Genomic DNA, 18,731 nt, shown 5'->3' on the forward strand with positions numbered 1-18,731 from the left:
ATATGAAATCTGGGATCATGGTGTATGGTAGGTAAGTTATCCTACGGTATCATATAGTCTCACATTGTATGGTATGGTATTGTACCTTAGGATATTGGGGGAGTTGCATCCTCCTTTGTCCACTACAAAGATCTATAAATTTGTAATGTAGTGTATCTGAGCTAACATGCATGAAATCAAATAACTAGCACTGCAATAATGAGCTTGTTCGACTTTCACTTCATACATGTGTTTTCCCTCATATTTTCCTTTCTCTTTCAGTTAAGTATGACCTTCTGTGTAACAATAAGCAAAATAAATAGTCATTAGAGCAACACATTTTTATACATCTGTAGTTTTATTACAACATTTTCTCCATGTTTCAAACAACACATCATATTACCTACAAAATGCACATAACTGTGCTAGTTTAATATAGCACAGACTTATACAGTGGCAATGAAACTAATTTACATGACCATACACAGCATCATGTGCAAGTACCGTGTGTATGCATTTACAGGTCCGGGTGCTTCCAACATCCCACCAGTTTTAACGGGTTCCCTCTCAGTGAGGCCTTACAAAGAAGGCAAGGCTTAAAACTAGAGCAGCAGCTTTCTCTAGCTTACACTCAGCATTTGGAAAAGACTCTTTCCATATTTGTGTTTTCATAATTTAACTACATTCTTGAGCTTGTAATGGGATATACACAGGTGAGTGTTGGAGGCCCCCCTTGAAGGTTTGCACAGAAATGAGACAATGACAGAGACAGACTTCTGTTTCTAAGGGTGGTGACAGGCACTCGTCCTATCTGTGCAGACTGGAGGTCACAGACTTCCTGCACAAGCCCATCACTCACCGGAATCACTTTAGTATCCGACCCCTCTGTCCACTGCGCTTTGCCAACATTCAAACACACGTCATGAGCTGCTATCAACACAACCTGGGATTTCATAGAGGTAGGGTCCGTCCCCGATGACGCTCAAAAACTCTCTCCAATGTCAAACAAACAAAAACACACCAAAGAAAAAAAAAATAGAAAAATAGAATAATAAAAACTGTCTGACATGTGGACTAGAAATTAAAAAAACATGACCACGAATAAGCCAGCTGACACTCTTGGTCCTGTCCGTTACATTCACTAACCCTGTCCCAACAGTGTCTCTGTCGTAGCACCAGAGTTGTTCCCAGTTCTTGAGCTGATAACCTGAACCAGCAGACATATAGACCCGATGTAGACCGCAGTTTCCTGAATACTTCATGTAAGATGACGGAGGTCACGCTGATGCACGCGTGTCACCATTTCCTATTTAACCTATGGTACTAAAGAAGGTCACTGAGGCAACATGGTCCCCTTATTTGCTACAATGGTGATGCTGATTTCCCCATTTTCCCTGTACATTTCAGTGCTGAATCCTAATACCAGTGTGTGGAGAAAAACACACACACTGTTCTGACCAATGGGTTTTAAAATACTCAAAGACACTGTAGAGACTTCAGGGTCAGTTAGGTTGTGTCTGGAGTAAGCCTGTATTGTTAAAAATTCCTCTCAGAGTGGAAAGCAGTTGAAGATTCGGGTTTGTACTTTAAAAAAGCGTGAGGAAACGGAAAATTCTCTGAAAGGATGTAAACAGAAACAATAAAACTTTGCATGATGTAGAAATCCCAGACAGCAGCACTGATTTGGTCTAAAACTGACATTTTGTAGTAGAACTGCACCATGCTGACTGAAAGGTTTAACTTTGGGCAATAGTTTGCATTTTTCAAGGCTACAATGGACAATAATCTAAATGTACAAAATCCAAGAGAAAGGGGAGACTAAGAATTTAAAGGATCGTCATCCTTTAACTTCATTGAAGCCTCAGTTTTTAAACCACCTTCCTCTCACCCTGTAAAAATATTCAGCTTCTCAATATGAAAAAGCCCTGGGCTATTTTTGAGGTCAACAGAAGCATCAGATACTGGAGACAAACAGGCGAGCTCCAGGGTTTAGCTGTCAAGAGTGGATCTAAAAAAAAAGTAGACTTACTTTTAGCTGAGTGGATTTGGCTTCAACTTTAAAACATCTATTCTAGATACAATTTTTGGTAGAAAATAAATATTAAGTTATAAACACCTTATCCTATGTTTCAGATTGTCACTTTTGAGAAGGAACAGCCCACACGCCTTTCTGTTGGCTGATGAGTCATGTACTTCCACTGCTGATAATCAAAAACTCAGGTCTGAGAGTCATGGGATCAATAGTATAAAAGTGCTGATCCATGCCCTTTGACCTGGCCTGCATCGTCCAATGAGCACCTCCACTATTCTACACATTTCCTCACTAGGAAACAAAGGGGATCCTGGGGTTTGATTGAGACCGTGTGGCATAACAGTAAGAGACAACAACATGATGTCTGGTGGCAGATGATTCAAACAGCAGTGCTGAGCTGCTGGCTGATAACACTTTTCAATTCTTTAAGAAAAATATTCTGTTAAATTAACTTTAACTTTTAAAAATATATCTGGGAGACCAAGGTCACCAACCCTGGGGGCTGGGCCTTGATCTGTGTGTGTGTGTGCACGCCCTATGTGTAGACACATCTAGAGCTGCACTTCAGCGTCAGTCCTCTGCACAACACACACTTTAACACACGAGCGGCACTCATCCTCACATTCACCACAACAGCAACACGGAGTCCTGCAGAGTTCATGTTGAGTGTATGTGTGCGTTTGTGAGGATGGTCAGGCACACAGTTGTTTGTTTCACAACATGCACAAGAGTGTGTGTGTGTGTGTTTGTGTGTGTGTGTGTGTGTGTGCATCATGAGGGTTCATGACTGGTAGAAGATGTCCCCCTGCTGGCTGAGTGTGCGTGTTCAAGAGCCAGTGTCCTGTGGAGGCTGAGGTGCCTCTGATTGGCTCTGAGCGTTCTGGTCCTCTTGGCTCAGCTCCTCGCCTGTCTCCCCCATGTCCATGTCTGGCAGGCCCTCCTCAATGGGAGCCGCCGCTGCATCCTCGCAGTACACACACTCCTAAACACACAGAGAGAGAATAATTACATTGTTAAATGTCTGACTTTTTTTCACATTTTTCCTATAATGTTAAACGAATCGACAAAAGTTAGGAGGATTTTTATTCTGAGCAGTTTGAGTCCAATTCAAACCAATTTCCAAGAAACTGGATAATCTTTGAGATCCACAACAACCACACGTGTGTGAGTGAGTTTGTGCATGTGTGTGTACACACCCTGACATTAATAGCAGCTGGTAGACCTCCCCTCCTCATCCAGGAGTGCTCCTCCACAAGCTCCCGTCGCTGGTCTGAGGAGAAGTGAGGCTGGCTCTTCTGCATCTGCCTCAGCCTCTCCTTGTCTTCTCGCAGAACTCGCTGGATGTCCCTGCAGGTCAGAAAACACACACACATTAACATCATGATTTATGATGTGTTGACCTAGAAGTCCGCACAATATCTGTATGACAGAGAGGCAGCTAGTCTAGACTTACCTGGATGGCATTTGATAGGTCATCATGACCTTGTCGTCAGCGTTGGCCATGAGCAGCCAGACAGGCTCCTTAGGAAGATATCCTTGAGGCAAGACCTTTGTCTGGGACTGCCCCCCGTCAGAGCCTCCTTCACCGATTGACTTAGTTTTGGTGATGATCTTGGGATCATGTTCCAAGGAGTCAACGCTGCCAAAGTATTTGCTGGTGTTGCTGCTCCCTAAACAGTTTAAGAGTGACGAGGAGACAGTCAAAAACTGAGTGAACACATTTATTTTTAGAGGAAATGTTGAATTGTTATGCCACCTAACCAGAAACTAGTGATACCATGATGTCCAACTTGGGGGGTACTGACCTGTTCTGCTGCCAGAAGCTCCACTAGCTGATGTTCCACAGCCTGAGCCTGATCCTGAGCCAGATCCAGAGCCCGAACCTGAGCCAGATCGTGAGCCCATGGAGCCGGATGTGGCTGAACCCGTGCCAGAGTGGGAGTCCTCCTGCTCCTGTAGCAGGATGTCCAGCAAGTCGCAGGATGAGGAGTTACCATCACTGTGGGCCCCGTCTCCTGGATGATCCAGCTGAAACACAAGTGAGCAAACCGTTAGAGATAAAGCTTCCACTTCTGTACCACCCGGAGGCTTCAGACACGGATGTTTGTGTGTAGATGTTTGATCGAGTCTCTCACCTGTTTATGACTTTCAGTCTTGGCTGTTCCCCCGATCTTCTCTCCCGCTCCCCCTAGTACCCCTGATGCTATGAAACTGTTGCCCTGGATTAGAGCCAAAGGCGCTGTGCTGTCGTGTCTTTCAACTGAGCGCTGACCCTCCTCCATGCTGAGCAGGTTGAGCTGTAGCGGTGAGCTGCACCGTGACTCAAACAGCGGTGGTGATGTAGCAGGCTCCCTTGCTCCAGAGGCAGGGGTGGAGGAGCGTGAAGCTGCCCCCTCTCTAGGCTCCACAGCCAGGGCTTTGGGGGGCTCAGTGGTTAGGCTATAAGGGAAAGGCTGTGCTGGATATGGAGCTTGAGCCACAAACTGAGTCTGTACAGGGAACGAAGGCTGGGCAGCGAAGGGCTGCTGGGTAGTGTATGCAGTCTGAGGGGCCTGGAAAGGCTGCTGGGTGGTGTAAGCAGTTTGAGGGGCCTGGAAAGGCTGCTGGGTGGTGTAAGCAGTCTGAGGAGCCGGGAAAGGCTGCTGTGTGGAGAAGGGGGTCTGAGCCGTTTGGAATGGCTGCTGGGTTGTGAAGGGGGTCTGGGCCGTTTGGAATGGCTGCTGGGTTGTGAAGGGGGTCTGAGCCGTTTGGAATGGCTGCTGGGTTGTGAAGGGAGTCTGAGCCGTTTGGAATGGCTGTGGGGGGTTAAAAGCAGTCTGCACGGGGAACGGCTGTTGGGTGGTGAAGGGGGCCTGTGTCTGCATGGCGAAGGCTGGCTGTGCAGGCTGAAACGGTTGCTGAGTTGTGTATGCAGGTTGTGTTGGGGTCTGCTCAGAGAAAAATGTTGGTCTGGGAGCGGCCCCGAGCTGCCCTATCTGACCTAACTGTCCCAGCTGGGGGTAAAGATAATTGGGTAACACTAGCGCCACCATAGGTGTAATAATGGGTGCAGGAAATGGTGTGGCAGTGGGTGGAGCTTGGGTTGTCTGAACCTCTCCAAAACCTGCAGACAGGGAGGGGTCAGGGCGGGGGGCCTGAGTTGGGGCAGCGGGGGCTGGGGGGTAGATCGGGTAAGCAGGCACCATGGCTGGGTAGGACACATTAAAAGCTGACTGGGATGTCTCTGATGGAGACCAGGACGTTTGGTTGAGACCCTGTAGAGGGGGGCGGGGTTTGCGGTTTGATACAGCACTGTCTGACGAATCAGGATGCTTCATCCGTGGCTTCTTGGACTTCCTGTTGCGGTTCCCCTTCTTGGCAGTTGTCTCAGGCCGGGTGTGGCCCTGTTTGGCTGTACCTCGTGGTCCAGATGCTCCTGAGAGGAAACATGGGGGAGTCATGTTATTTTTAGATATTTGGCTCACTTGCAACAAACTAGAGACTTATTTGGCTGCTGATTTATTGGACTAACTGGATCACTTTGAACTATAACTCATTTCTACACAGAACATTTACAGTAAAAAGATCCAAGTCTTGATTGAAGAACTTCACTAAAACCTTCAGGTGCTTTCCAACGAGACAGAATTCATATTGCCTATCTTGGCTTTAATATCAACATTTCTTGTAGCCTTCCAACTCAACGTTTCAACTATCAAAGACAATGATATAAATACTTTTTTCTGAAACATAAATAACATTCTCCAGCAAAAGCAGGAGTAAATAACTGATAAGAAACAGACATGTGTTATTGCTATGAAACCCGGTGTACCTTCAGCGTTGGCTGGACCTCTCTGTTTGTGCAGATACGTGGAACAGTCTTTCTGAAAGTTTCTGGCATTGTGGACCTCCCGGAAACGATTGAGGAAGGCTTGCTCTTCTTTCTGGGTGTGCGCAGCCAGCACCTGTTTGGTGAGTCCCAGACGCTTGTAGGCCTCCTTCTCCTGGCTGGGTGGGGATACAACGCTGACAGGCAGAGGTGGAGGTGCTGGACTCTCTGCCACGTCCTCTATAATCTCTGTGGAAGGGAACAAAGCCATAAACATCAGCCAAACTGAACCTTTTATGTAACAGCTGCACTAATACACACCACATGCTATCCCGGGTTTGTTTCTATGCAACATCTTTAAACAATCAACACTCACCGGACTCGGGCTGAGGCTTCTTGTCTCCAACATGGACGATGGTGCTGCTGTAGCTGCACTGCGAGGTGATGGACACTACGCTCTCAGCTTTGCTTGGCAGGGTGAGGGGTGCCAGGGGGCCGCCCACCACAGCTGCTCCTGATGGAGGCTTCTTGGGTGCTTTCATGTTCTGAGGCTCTTGCATGCCGTCGTGTAAGGCCTTCTTGTCATCATCCGAGTTGGAGGAGGTGGTGTTGGAGGAGAACTGGTACTTCCTCTTTACTGTGATGGGGACGTTACAACTCTCCAGGTACCTGAGGAACACAAGTAGGTTGATCAGAGAGTTCAAATTCCAAGCATGTGATCTGTTGTCACAGTCATTAACACTCATAACTGATCTCACCTGATGACACTGTCGAGGCAGCTGATCTGCTGGTAGGAGTGGACTGTCTGGTCTTTGCAGGGAAAGTCCTCCATGGTGGCTGCAGTACCGTCCCTGACCTGCTGAGGGGCTGATGAGTCCTTCAGACGACCCGCTGAACTCTTCTGAGCTGCAACTGCTGCAGGAGGGGAAGAACATGAAGCGTCAGATATATAAACCACACTTGTTTTGTATGTATGGAGGGCATTTCCATTCCACCCAACCACAAGGGAAGAGCTCTTTGTGATGAACTTTCTGAGTCTCACACACCACAGAGTCACCGTTTCAGTGATATTTAACGAAACTCACTGTCAATGGTTTTCTTCTGCTCAGGCTTGGATGGCGATGGAAGGGGCGAAGAGGAAGGGGAGCGCAGGCAGACCTGGAAGTCCTGGTTTTTCAGCATGTGGACCCCTTTACAAATCTCCTGGAATGTTCTGGAAGGCTTGGCCTTTCCTGTCTCCTCCGCCGTCTTCCTCGCTGTGACGTTCCCATTGCTCTCGCTGGATGAACTGATGCTCACCAGCTGCTCATGGGAGCCATTGCTGCCATGACTGCCATATCCGCTGGAGCCCATGTTATGGACCGGCTGCAGATAGAGAGGTCAGTTAGATAAACTGTAAAATATGTGTATGAAACTTTGACTTTAGTGTTTGTATGTGTGTGTGCTTACTTGGAGCAGCAGCCTGTGGATCTGTTCACTGATTTCCTGGATGTCTGAGTCCACGATCTTTCCTCCATGAAAAGCTGGAGCAGCGAAAACATCTTCATTCACAGGACCCCTGAAAAAAAACATGCACCGGTGTCATCTAGCATGTTCAAAGTGACAGGTAAAAAAAGAAAAGATGAACTAAATCATCATGTTGGGATACTCACATTCTGACTTTGTGCCGTCCAATGACAAAGGAGACTTTGCGGCTCCAGGGGTTGACGAAGCTGGACCAGCTGGTGTCGATGGTGATGTACTCGCCGTTTCTCGCACAGAAGCGAATGGAGGAGTGATCAAACGGCTGACCAGCGTACTGCAGAACTGTGGACAACAGGAGGTAGAGTGTGTGAGCGACCGCTTTAAGGATTCAGTGTTAAATAAATGAATGATTTCTGCAGGACAGAGCAAACATGACACTGTGTAAACAAAAAGAGGGCTTACTTTTGCGATGCACAGCCAGCATCAGCGGTCGGTCACTCGGGTGCAGATTGAGTAGCACAGGGGTCCCGATCAGGTCCTGTGGGAGGTAACCCAACAGAGGAACAGCCCTGACAGAGAAATAAAATCAGCGTTAAAGACTAGAGAAAACTACAAGGACAGATCCTCCACTCGAATTTGTTTTCTACACCAAGAGGGAAACTTTCTCACCTCTCGTCCACATCCTGGAACACACAGTTAGGTGTGTGTGTTGTGGTGAAGATTCTCTTGTCAGTGGGGATTCTGGGTGCTGTGGTAAGAAGAAAATAATCAGTCCACAATTCAGACAAAACAAACATGTCGATAGTGAAACTCGAACATGCACAGCACCACTTCTTAGCCAATAGCTTTACTTAGTGTCCTTACATAAAAAATACCTGAGTAATGTGACTTAGTGAGGCACAGTCATAAAATGTAAGTCCAGGCCTTACCTTCATATCCAGAGTGAACCCTTTCAGCCAGTAGGAGGCAGCAGAACTGTTCCTCAGCCAGCTCAGCGTCCTGCACTTTCATCAGGTAGGGAGTCATACGAAACGGGTAATACTGGAGATCCCCTTCATGCTCCTTTCCACCGCTGCAAAACATCATGACACATTTAGTCATTAGTTAATTTAGTCATTAGTTCTTGTGTTTTAGAGGCTGAATCTGAACTATTTTTACTGGTTACAGATGTAATGTTGAGAAATTACAAGAATTGAGGATTAATAACTGTAATCTGAGTTAAACTCAGCCGTAGCTGTAATGCCGGCTCTGCCCACTAGATGGAGAAGCAGTTGCTAGTTTCACTGCTGCTGACTTCCTCCTCCCTCATCTCAGTCCCTCCCACCCTCCTCTCAGTCCCTCCCTCCCTCCCTCCCTCCCTCCCTCTGCACACTAACCTAGTGCTGACTCACAGCTCGTTTGAGCAGGAAACTATGGATCAGAGAAGCTGAAGGCGACTGTCACTCACCTGATGCGGCAAAAGAAGGACTTCTCCTGCATGCACTCCGTGGGAGACGACTCTGAATTAGAGACGGGGAGAAGGTGGGAAGGATTAATCACCAAATGTATGACATTGACTACTTCCACAACAACAAACCTGTTAGTCATGCATATTTAACACACTGTGGACAGGACTAAAGGAGTCTATTGTTGTAGTTGTATTGTTTTCAAAACACAAGAAATAATGTGTTCTGTTGAGACTACACAATCAACCAAAGTATCTTAAGTGAACTGACGACAGGGCAGACTTGTAGAAAGAGTGACAGGCCTCAAAAACTTAATTTACAGAAGAACATTTCTGAGGCTTGTTTTTAAAAGATGTAGGGCAGGCAACATTAAGACTGTCTGTCAAAGCAATGCAGGCATACTAAACAACATTTCAAGTCAAGTGAACAAACTATGTCAACAATAACTTAAGGAAGGCTGAGTTGTAGGAGGCAGAATTAAAGCTACACTGCAAAAAAATCTAATCTTTCCACATTTATGTGTCATATTTCTTATCAAAAAATATCTTGTTACACTTAATTTAAGTCACATCGACCTGAAAAATCCAGATTTCAATCTTATTTCAAAGTAATACAAGCCAAAAGTAAGAACCTTAAATTATTAAATTGAATTATGAGTAATAATGGAAGAAAAACTTTCTGAATACAGTGTTCTGAGACAAGATGTTACGCTTATTTCAAGAATATTTTTGCTCACTGCTTTGACAGCTATTAGTCCTTACAATTAAAAAAGCATTGATTGATCTTGAAAGGAGATTTATATCTGGACTTATCAGGTCATATTGAGTATCACAGGATATGTTGAATAGTCATGAGACAAATACATCTGGTAAGATCTGACTTTTTGGCAGTGTATACAGGTGTACCTCATAACCCAGTGACTCTGTTGCATGTATGCATGATTATGACTACAGCAAAGGTGTGGCAGGTGTGTGTGTGTGTGTGTGTGTGGGCGTACATTTGTTAATGTGCGATTGAGCATGTTAATGTAAAACGTGGTGTGTGTGTATGAGCATGTGTGTGGGGGTGGGTCATGTGCAGGAATTAGATGCCAGTGTGTGCAGGTGGTGAGGGTCGTGCCTCATGTGGCTTTCCCACGTGCCCTTTGAGGGCGATGATAGCACCCCCAACGGTTAATTTCACCGGGACATTCATTTGAAAGCTGTGTTGAAGTGTGATAAAGAGGACGAACATTTTGAGCACAGAGATTTTAGTTTGGAGAAAGTTCAGTACCTGCTCCAGTGCACATGCTCCACGAGGGCAGGCGGTAGGGCGTGGTGAAGCTGTAGAACACGCTGACATCCTGCGGCGTCAGGAACTCCACAAACTTGGCGTTGTTGAACACTTCCCTTTTGCAGTTCAGGATGGTTGCCGCCTGGTCCGAAATGTAAACAATCTTCCCGGTGATGAGCGAGACAGCGACAGCGAATATATCCTGTGCAATGGAGAAAAATACATCTGATGTCAGAGCTGAATCATTCCTTATCGGGTTACATCAAGACATCTTTCTCAACTTCTGTCCAAAGACATATTTATGTTACTGCCTGACACTGATTATTCCCCTCTTTAAATCGGTCAAATCGGTGGTACTTACAGTGTTCTTTAGGGTGTATTCAGAGGTGATGCTGTTGATTTCCTCAATAGTGTAGGAGGAGACATCAAACCCTGGTGGCTGACTGTCATTAATCATCAGCATCTGGTAGTATTCCTCATTTGCTGCAAAACAATGAGAGCACATGGTCAGTTTTCTGTGCACCCTGCTGTAACTCATCACCATCCAAAAGTGAATATTCGGGTTAGCTTTTTGGTCAAAATTCACTCTTTGTGCTCCGGATTAGTCCAATTCTACTTTACTGAGAGACGCAACAGAGCTGACGTTAACCACCAACAAGATAAATACGTGAATGACTTACATTAGAAAACGTGACAATGAAAGTGGGTCTTACCTTTGACCTGTTTGACGCATCGCAGCGCATATTTGAGCGTGTTGACGGTGCTGGACTTGCCCTTGCTCCTCTTTTCCGATGGCAGGTGCATCTTGAGCTCCTTTAGGGTCTTGAATACCTCCTTCTGTGTCTTAGCTTTGGCTGACTGTTCACTGCTGCAAGGCGAACATGAGACAGATACACGTGTGTCAAAATGACAAGGTCTCACCATTGCTTTCACACTCTTGGGAAGCATGGCTTTCCCATATGGAGAGCAGGGCAGGACAGGAGGGGGGGGGTAGATAACCAGTATGTAAGAGGGATGAGGGGGCTACATCACCCACTGGTTACACCTATGTTCACATCTAAGGAGAAATACACAAATCTCCTACAGTTAAAGTTCTGTTAGACTTTCACAGGCAGGAAGTGGAACGCATGCATCTACCACCGTCTTACAACTTTTACATCATTTATAGGTTAAGATTCAAGATGTTAGCTAACCTGCAGCCACTAGTTGAAGGGTTGTCCTGCTCGGAGCTCACCAGGCTGAAGGCGTTGGAGCTGCTTGGCGGTGAGGGGCTGTGTGAGTTCGAGCTGTAACCATAAACAACATGTCGTGTTATTAAAGACGTACAGAGAGAGACTAAAGAGAAGAACACTGTGAAAGCAGTTAGAGCACCAAAACAAAAGTCAAGGACTGAAATGTGTTTCTGGTACACTTTGAAATATCAACACCCCTTCAGTATAAATAAGTCTATATAAATATAAACCAACAGGTGCCGACATCAGGGCCAAACATTTCCTTCTCTGGGTTTGAAAAATAATGAGCACAGACAGTTCAACACAAACACGAGCTGGTGCTCCGCTTCATGTCATTTTCCCTTAATGTGCCGTGACACCGACTCCCGAGCTGTGGTGCTTGTTCCACTCGTGGTATGCAGGGAACTTACTCTAAGGCATGCAGTCTTTACTTAAAGCTCCAGTGAGGGGATTTTAGCTTGTTGTGAAGCATTCCGAAATTAATCCTGATGTCAAGCAAAAGCAGGAGAGACCATACTCTGTGTGGTTATATTTAGAGCCTGAAAGCACTGCTGGGCTTAGGGATCAGTTGAAGTGAACCACTTTACCCTGCCTTTGTTTACAGGTAACACTCTGAAAGTCCCTGACATGAGCTTTAAATCCTAAAAATGTGATCCATTTTTTATCATATGGACTCAAGTCTTGATAAGTATCATCATAACATTGAAATTACAAAAAGATTAGTCAGATATTGTGCTTATCAATGTAGCACACTACTGGCGTCCTCAAGTGTAGACTTGTGAAGTTTGGAAGCCATACCACATAACTCATGAATATAAAAATGTCTTAAAAGAACATTTTGGGGCGCTGGTGGCCTAACAATCAAAGCGCCCCACATACAGAGGCTACAGTCCTCATCGCCGGCTCGATTCCCCACCGCGACCATCTCCTGCATGTCGCCCCCCTCTCTCTACTCCCCACATTTCCTGTCTCTCTTCAGCTGTCCTATCGAATAAAGGCAAAAAGCCCAAAAATATATTGTATTGTATAAAAACCACGAGATTATCATTACCTGGTGATTGTATTGATACTCTAATCAGCTTAATAAAACTCAGTAAAACAGCCTTGGAAAAAGAAGACCAGAAGAAAACAGAGAGGAGGCAGGGGGATCAAGATGGCGGCCTGCATGCACAGCACGCAGCAGCTCCCAAAAATAGCCTCTGCCTCATACTGCACTAGTGTAATATAATTATTTATATGTGCTGCTGTCTAGTGTCTCTTTGCACAGCACTTTGTAGTTGTTTTTAAATATCTAAAACGCTTAATTTCTATAATTATTCTGAATATTTTGATGTGATGTTTTGTTTTCATCTGCAGGAGAGCCATCGCAATTTCCTTGTATTGTTGTCCTTGCACTTCAATATAATAATAAAGCTTTGTGTCCTGAGGAACACATGAATCCGCTTCTTGGTGGCTGATTTATCAAGTTGAACTGCATCTATGTGTGACCGACACATTACTGCCTCAAGGCTCAGTCGGAGCAATTTAACAAGCGCAGCATAGATGTGCTTTTGAATCAGAGAGCTGAGAGGAGAAGAGGTGAGGAGTGAAGGGAACAAACCCACTTAACGTTCCACAATGTCTGCTCTCATTTCACTGAATCTTTTAAACCACTGAAACCTTGAGAGAGATATTGAAGGGGGGGCAAATCAAGGACACTCTTATTACGTAAGTCGAGGCGTCATCAAACGCACTGTCAGCTTCTGATGACGACCGCCCAGCTGTCTGGCTGTTAGATGATTTTAACTGCTCTTCGGTGCTTTTTGTTTCCATTTACCCTTGAACAGACTGATGCACAGGCAGTACTAGTTTTTGTTGTACTGATACTCCCATGAAACAAACTAGAAATATAGTTTACTACCCTTTCCTTTTTGCCTTTTCATGCCTAGCTACTTATTGAACTCACACACAACCAAATCTCTTTATACAAGACGTCAATCTTCTTGTGTTATGTCAGAAAATAAGCTGAATAGAATTAGCTGTAAACATTTAGCAGATGTACCTCTAGTCCACTTCAGAGTGTGAAGCCGTCAAAATGATCTCAGGGGCCAGTGTCCTACTTTAATACCGCTAATGGGCTGCAAGTGTGTCAAGTTCCACAGGTGAGTGTTCACATTCCTCAGTGTAACATCATAAGTCAGTGAGGAAGTAATTGCTTGTTGTGTTCTTTAAGTTTGTAGTTTTTGAGGTTTGTATCATCAGTCGGATGTTTTTGAGTAGACACCCTTAAGCTAACATCTGTAGTCCGTCTCAGGAATAGGATCAGATCAGACTGATTCACGCTAACAATGACTCACACAGGAGAAAATGGCTCTTCTATTACATGTAATGAACCTTACTTCCGTGACCTAGATGGTCCGCTCCCCTATGGTGTTGGGAAAAAATGTAATTTAGCACGTTTGAATGCATATGATGTGTCTCACCTCTTGTTGCTCCCTGATGACTCCATGATAGCGGAGTCCTTGCCATTCCCGTTGGAGCTGCCCACCGATTCATTGCCGTGGGACTCATTTCCGTGCGACTCGTTACCATGGGATTCCGTCCCGCTCCCGCTTGAGCCGCCCATCTCTACATCCTCGTGTAACTGGGGGCGTGGTCGCTTCCTGTCGTCGTGAGGCGAGCTCGGTGAGGCCGAGTGCTCGTGGCTGCTGTCGCTCCCCTCGGAGGCCAGTCCCAACTCGGCCTCCAGTCCGCCCCCATCCTGCCTCCCACAACCCTCGCTGTAACTGCTGGCCATGCGGTGAAGTTGGCTGATCGGATCGCAGAGAGAGCGCTCCTGGTCCTCCACTTGGAAGCAGACTCTTTCCCGGTTCCGTTCGCGCCCCTCCAGGGTTGGGTACAGGTAGTGCTTTGGATCGCTGTCCGCAGACATGGGATGAGCCAAAGGGCAAATTGTGGGAGATTATGTTACCTTCCACATGGCAATGACATGAAGCGCATGGCACTGGGGGGTAAATGGAGTTGATCCCTCTTGAGTGGGGGTACAGTCTACAGGGGGGAGAATAAAAATAACACAGGCACTCAGACAAATCATTAAAGATACAGTGCATGTCTGTTGATGTCAGATTAATGGCAGAGAAAAGTTCTAAAATAAGAATAAATCAATGTGGATTATATGCAACAAAGCATGAAATACAGCAGTGCACTTTGATCTGATCAGTCTTTGCCAGCTCCTTTAAAGTCAGTGATGAAGAAAAGGGCACTGCAGAACAGATGAAGTGATCTTGTTGTTGGTGTGTACCCACACACACACAACTACACAAACACTGCAGCAGTCCATCCTTCAAAAGGCCTGCTCAGTAAATAGGCCGCTGTTTGCCCTTTCCGGCTGGACTTAAGCCCCAGACCGGTGTGATCTGGTTGAATTTTTCAAAAGAGCTTTTTCACATGAAAGGTGAGTCTGCTGCAGAGATGAAAACACCGCTCTGAAGACAAACAAAACCCTTCACCTGGGCTGACACACACCGTCAGGGGGACTTGTTTTGATACGAGAGAGACAGCATCTCTTTAAATACAGTTTAATAATTAAAGGTCCGTCTTGTCCTCACCGCTGCCCGTCCCCCTTTACAAATTATCTAATAGAGACGTAGGCGGTTTCTATGAGGAGGAATCTGCTCTCTCTCACTAACAAATGAAGCAGATGTGTTGATGCACCGTCACTGGACATTTAAATTTAATTGAATAAACACAGCCTTATGTAACACAGAGGTGTGCCCTCAATACACAAACAATACCAACAAACTGGGAGAATGGACCCTGAAATGTCACAGCTTGCAGCCAGCAGAGTTTAAATGGGAGTATTCAGAAGTATAAATGCGGTAAAAAATACAACAGCCTCCTCCTCTTCCTCTGCAGCAGCAGAATAGCAGCAGTCTGAGCTATTTACGTCCATTAAATCCATATTAGGAACTACTGGAAACAGGTACAGGGGCCAAACCAAATTATTTCATTGTTCCACTGCCATCCAATCCGACACCAGGTTACAGCTATTTATGTAAGAGTGTCAATGTGCACACTCATCTACTCCTCTCTCTTTATATAAGCACTTTTATATAACTTCACTTTCATTTTTAAAAAGGATTTCATGTGTGAAGAAGTGCAAGAAACCCCAACACCCACTGTCACCTTTCAGACTTGACCCACTCCCAACTTTAACAGAAGCCAAGCAAACAGACATTGGAGCTTTCTATTGGCTGCGGCAGCGACCAATCAAAGAAGAGCATGGAGTGACAGCAGATTGGAGTGATGTCAGCCAGCAAGGAGGAAGTTGGAATTGACAGCAGGTTAAAAACATGTCAATGTGAACACTTTAAAGCTTGTTATTTCATTTTGAGGATTCAAGGAGTGTGTGTTTTAACTCATGATGGGTAATTCATCATAACAGATGTGTAAAACTAATAATTAAAGAAGCAAGTTACTCAATCATTACCTTAAAAACAGTGTTTGCAGAAGAATATCAAAGCCAGTAATGGTAACCACAAAACATGAAACCATATACATGTCTCTGCTTCAGCTGCATAAAACCTCTATCGTGTTTTTGCACAACTCTACAGTAAAAAGCAACATTTTGACATGCATGTAACACGATCACAAAACCAACTCATTCATTCGTTTGAGCATTCTTGATTGAACAATCCCCTGAATATCTCAGGTTTAACGTTTAAAGCACATGCAGTATGAGCTTACCAGATACTCCTTCCTCCACACACACAACGCTGATTAATCCAGCCGGCAAAGATTACACAAGTACTGAATTACAGCTTCCTCCTCAAATCGTCAAAGTTTCAAAAATGCAAAAATATGTGGCTCTCAAAACCCCCCAAAAAGGAGAATGACACAGTGAGCTCCCTCAGCTTCCAGCTCAAGCACTGTTTCAGTCAGAGCTGATACAACCCAACACACTAGCACAGATCTCAGGCATTATACAACGCTGCTCCAGTCACATGGATTTGGCTATAGTGCATCACAAAGCAGTGGTAGCCCTGTTTCATAAAACCACATGCTTTCACTTGGATCCAACCAAATGAAATGTGAGACAGAAATTACATGAGCATACACAGATTTACATTTTATGCTGTTAAAAGGGATAAGTTTTATTTTCATGATGTGTTAAACACAGGGGGGAATGTGAGGGAAGTGTTACCTTAAGAGGATAAAACAAGGGCAGAAGTGTAGTTTGTGTGTTTCAAGTATTTTCCTCCAATTTCATACTGAAGTATTTCATTAAAATGACATAAAGGCAGAGTTACATTACAGTATATTCAATGGTCACTATTTGATCATTTTTCCATGACAGGATAATTAAAAAATGAGTCAAATTGTCCTATAAAGTTGTATTAGATGTATCGGGAACAAACTAACAATTTTTGTTTTTTATTTGGGGACTCAAATGTAAAGGTTTAATTAAGTAGTTCTATATTTGGTTTGGAGTTAAAACAGCTTAAGATCGACCTGTTTTAATCATTAGGAAGGATCTAGTAGTGATATGTAAGAAAATCCAAAGTTAGCAGTGTAAGGTGATTATCAGGCCACAGGTAAGCTACAGGTTTCTGTGTTAGTGTGGGGACAGTATGCCCTAAAATGTTACTTTGATCATATACAAACTAATTGCAAATCTGTTTAATTTGTTAACACTTGATTTTAATCGACTTAAAATAACTATTTTAAAGGAATTTCACATGTTTTGTTGTAAAAAAAAACAGCATATTCACTGTAGCCTGTATTTAAACTGGAATTAAATAAGCTAACATTATATTTTAGTCCGTGACACTTATATTACAATGACTGATTTATTCATATGTTGACAATCTGAGAATATTGTGAGGTTTAATGAAAGGGAAATGTGATAAAAGTCATGTGTTTAAAGGGAACAAACATCCCTTCCCCCATCTAACTCCCATTGACCTGCTATACAAAATCCTCACACACGTTGACCTGCAATCCACTGCACGGTACACTGACACAGTTATGTAAAAGTAACTACACAGCTCCAAACCAGCTACTGAATAGTCACCATTCGACTCCTGAGAGGACACGTCGATTAAACATACACATTCCCTTCCATACGAGTACAAATAACACCTTAAAAACCCTTTTTTGTTGTAAATGTACAAAAAGTAGAGCAAGCAGAAATGTCGCGCATGCGCATTGGAATTTGTTATGCAACTTATTTTTTAACGTTCGGTTTCGCCTTTTAACATCGAAAGCTTCAAATAAAACAAAACCTACCTGTAAAGTCGACACAAAAAACCCAATTCAAGCGTCCAATGTGTCAAGAAGAATTATTCGTGGATAAAACCCTCGGTTAAGTCATCCAGCATTGCTCAATGGGAGAGAGAGTCAGACTGTTTGACACAGTAGTCGATGGTTCCTCCCCGACTCTCTCCGGCAACCGCCAACTAGCAAATCGGCGAGCTCTGCGCGCGACCTCAATTTTAGACTCCACCCACTCCCTTCCCTGATTGGCTCATATCTTCTGGTTTCCATGGAAAACGTGACGAAATCGCAGTAACAGCAGCTCATTGGTTCAGATCGCTGTCCGTCTTTTTACATAAACAATTCGTCCGCTGCACGTGGAATACCATGTTGTGTGAACCGTGCAGCGTGAGAGCGAAGTTACGAGTAAGCAGGAGTCCACAACAACGTATCGAGTGTGGAAATTACATAAATGTAAAAGTCTGAGCAGGAATCAACCAGGAGGCGATGAACCAACACAAAATATCACACTAGACGACTTCTCATCTCATCTCTCTTACTGTCTCTCAGACTGCTGATGACATTATAATGCATATTACATTATAGTATATAATTATCTTTGTTACATTATATTATGTTATCCACTCCAATCCACTTTATTTATATAGCACATTTAAAAAAAACAATCAAGTTTAGCAAATTGCTGCACAGTGAGGTAAAATAAGTTAAAACACACAGAATATAAAACGCTGTCAGAAAATAAAATAGAATACAAGAAAAGAATCATGATAAATTAAATAAAACACGTTAAATATAAAGAATGATAATAAAAAATGGAATAAAAACACTGCAAGAGCAAATAAAAATCCAATAAAAGAACAGACAGACTACACAACTCTAATGCCCAAACTGAGGCTCTCACATAGGTAGGGGTGGCCAGTGCATTTACAAATAAATAACACTTTCTGTCTTCACAATCTACTTTCATTTAAGTATTTAACAGTTGTTATATCCCTTTTGACTTAAAAAAAATCATGAAAAAGTGGCATACATCTTCTAAGCTTAATTCTTTAAGGACTTACAAAAGATGTTTTTTTTAAAGTCACATTTGAGGGCACTAATAAAGAAATCTACTGTCAGCCTTTTAACTCATCCCAAATTCTAGATTTTAACAAAAAACCCACCTCTGACAAGGCAAACAGCCAATCATAGTTTAGGATTTTGGGGTGCCAGTGCCACCCTTGGCCACCCCTCTGGACACGCCACTG

At 44.1% G+C, this 18,731-nt stretch overlaps 1 protein-coding gene across 1 annotated transcript; it reads right to left on the reverse strand.

Annotated features, from left to right (window-relative positions):
* Positions 1-316: 316 nt before the first annotated feature.
* On the reverse strand, positions 317-17,664 carry LOC117825013 (period circadian protein homolog 2-like). Its single transcript, XM_034700593.1, has 21 exons — positions 17,497-17,664; positions 13,692-14,256; positions 11,191-11,283; positions 10,711-10,865; positions 10,359-10,480; positions 9,998-10,199; positions 8,728-8,779; positions 8,210-8,352; positions 7,950-8,028; positions 7,743-7,849; positions 7,469-7,622; positions 7,266-7,374; positions 6,902-7,181; positions 6,575-6,731; positions 6,193-6,485; positions 5,820-6,065; positions 4,147-5,426; positions 3,817-4,039; positions 3,465-3,681; positions 3,208-3,358; positions 317-2,993 (listed from the first exon to the last, which is right to left on the reverse strand). Exons 2-21 carry the CDS (start codon positions 14,138-14,140, stop codon positions 2,838-2,840), a joined length of 4,668 nt encoding a protein of 1,555 aa, XP_034556484.1. The 5' UTR covers positions 14,141-14,256; positions 17,497-17,664; the 3' UTR covers positions 317-2,837.
* Positions 17,665-18,731: the final 1,067 nt, after the last annotated feature.

Source organism: Notolabrus celidotus, chromosome 14 (genome assembly GCF_009762535.1).
Source record: "Notolabrus celidotus isolate fNotCel1 chromosome 14, fNotCel1.pri, whole genome shotgun sequence".
Lineage (NCBI taxonomy): Eukaryota > Metazoa > Chordata > Actinopteri > Labriformes > Labridae > Notolabrus > Notolabrus celidotus.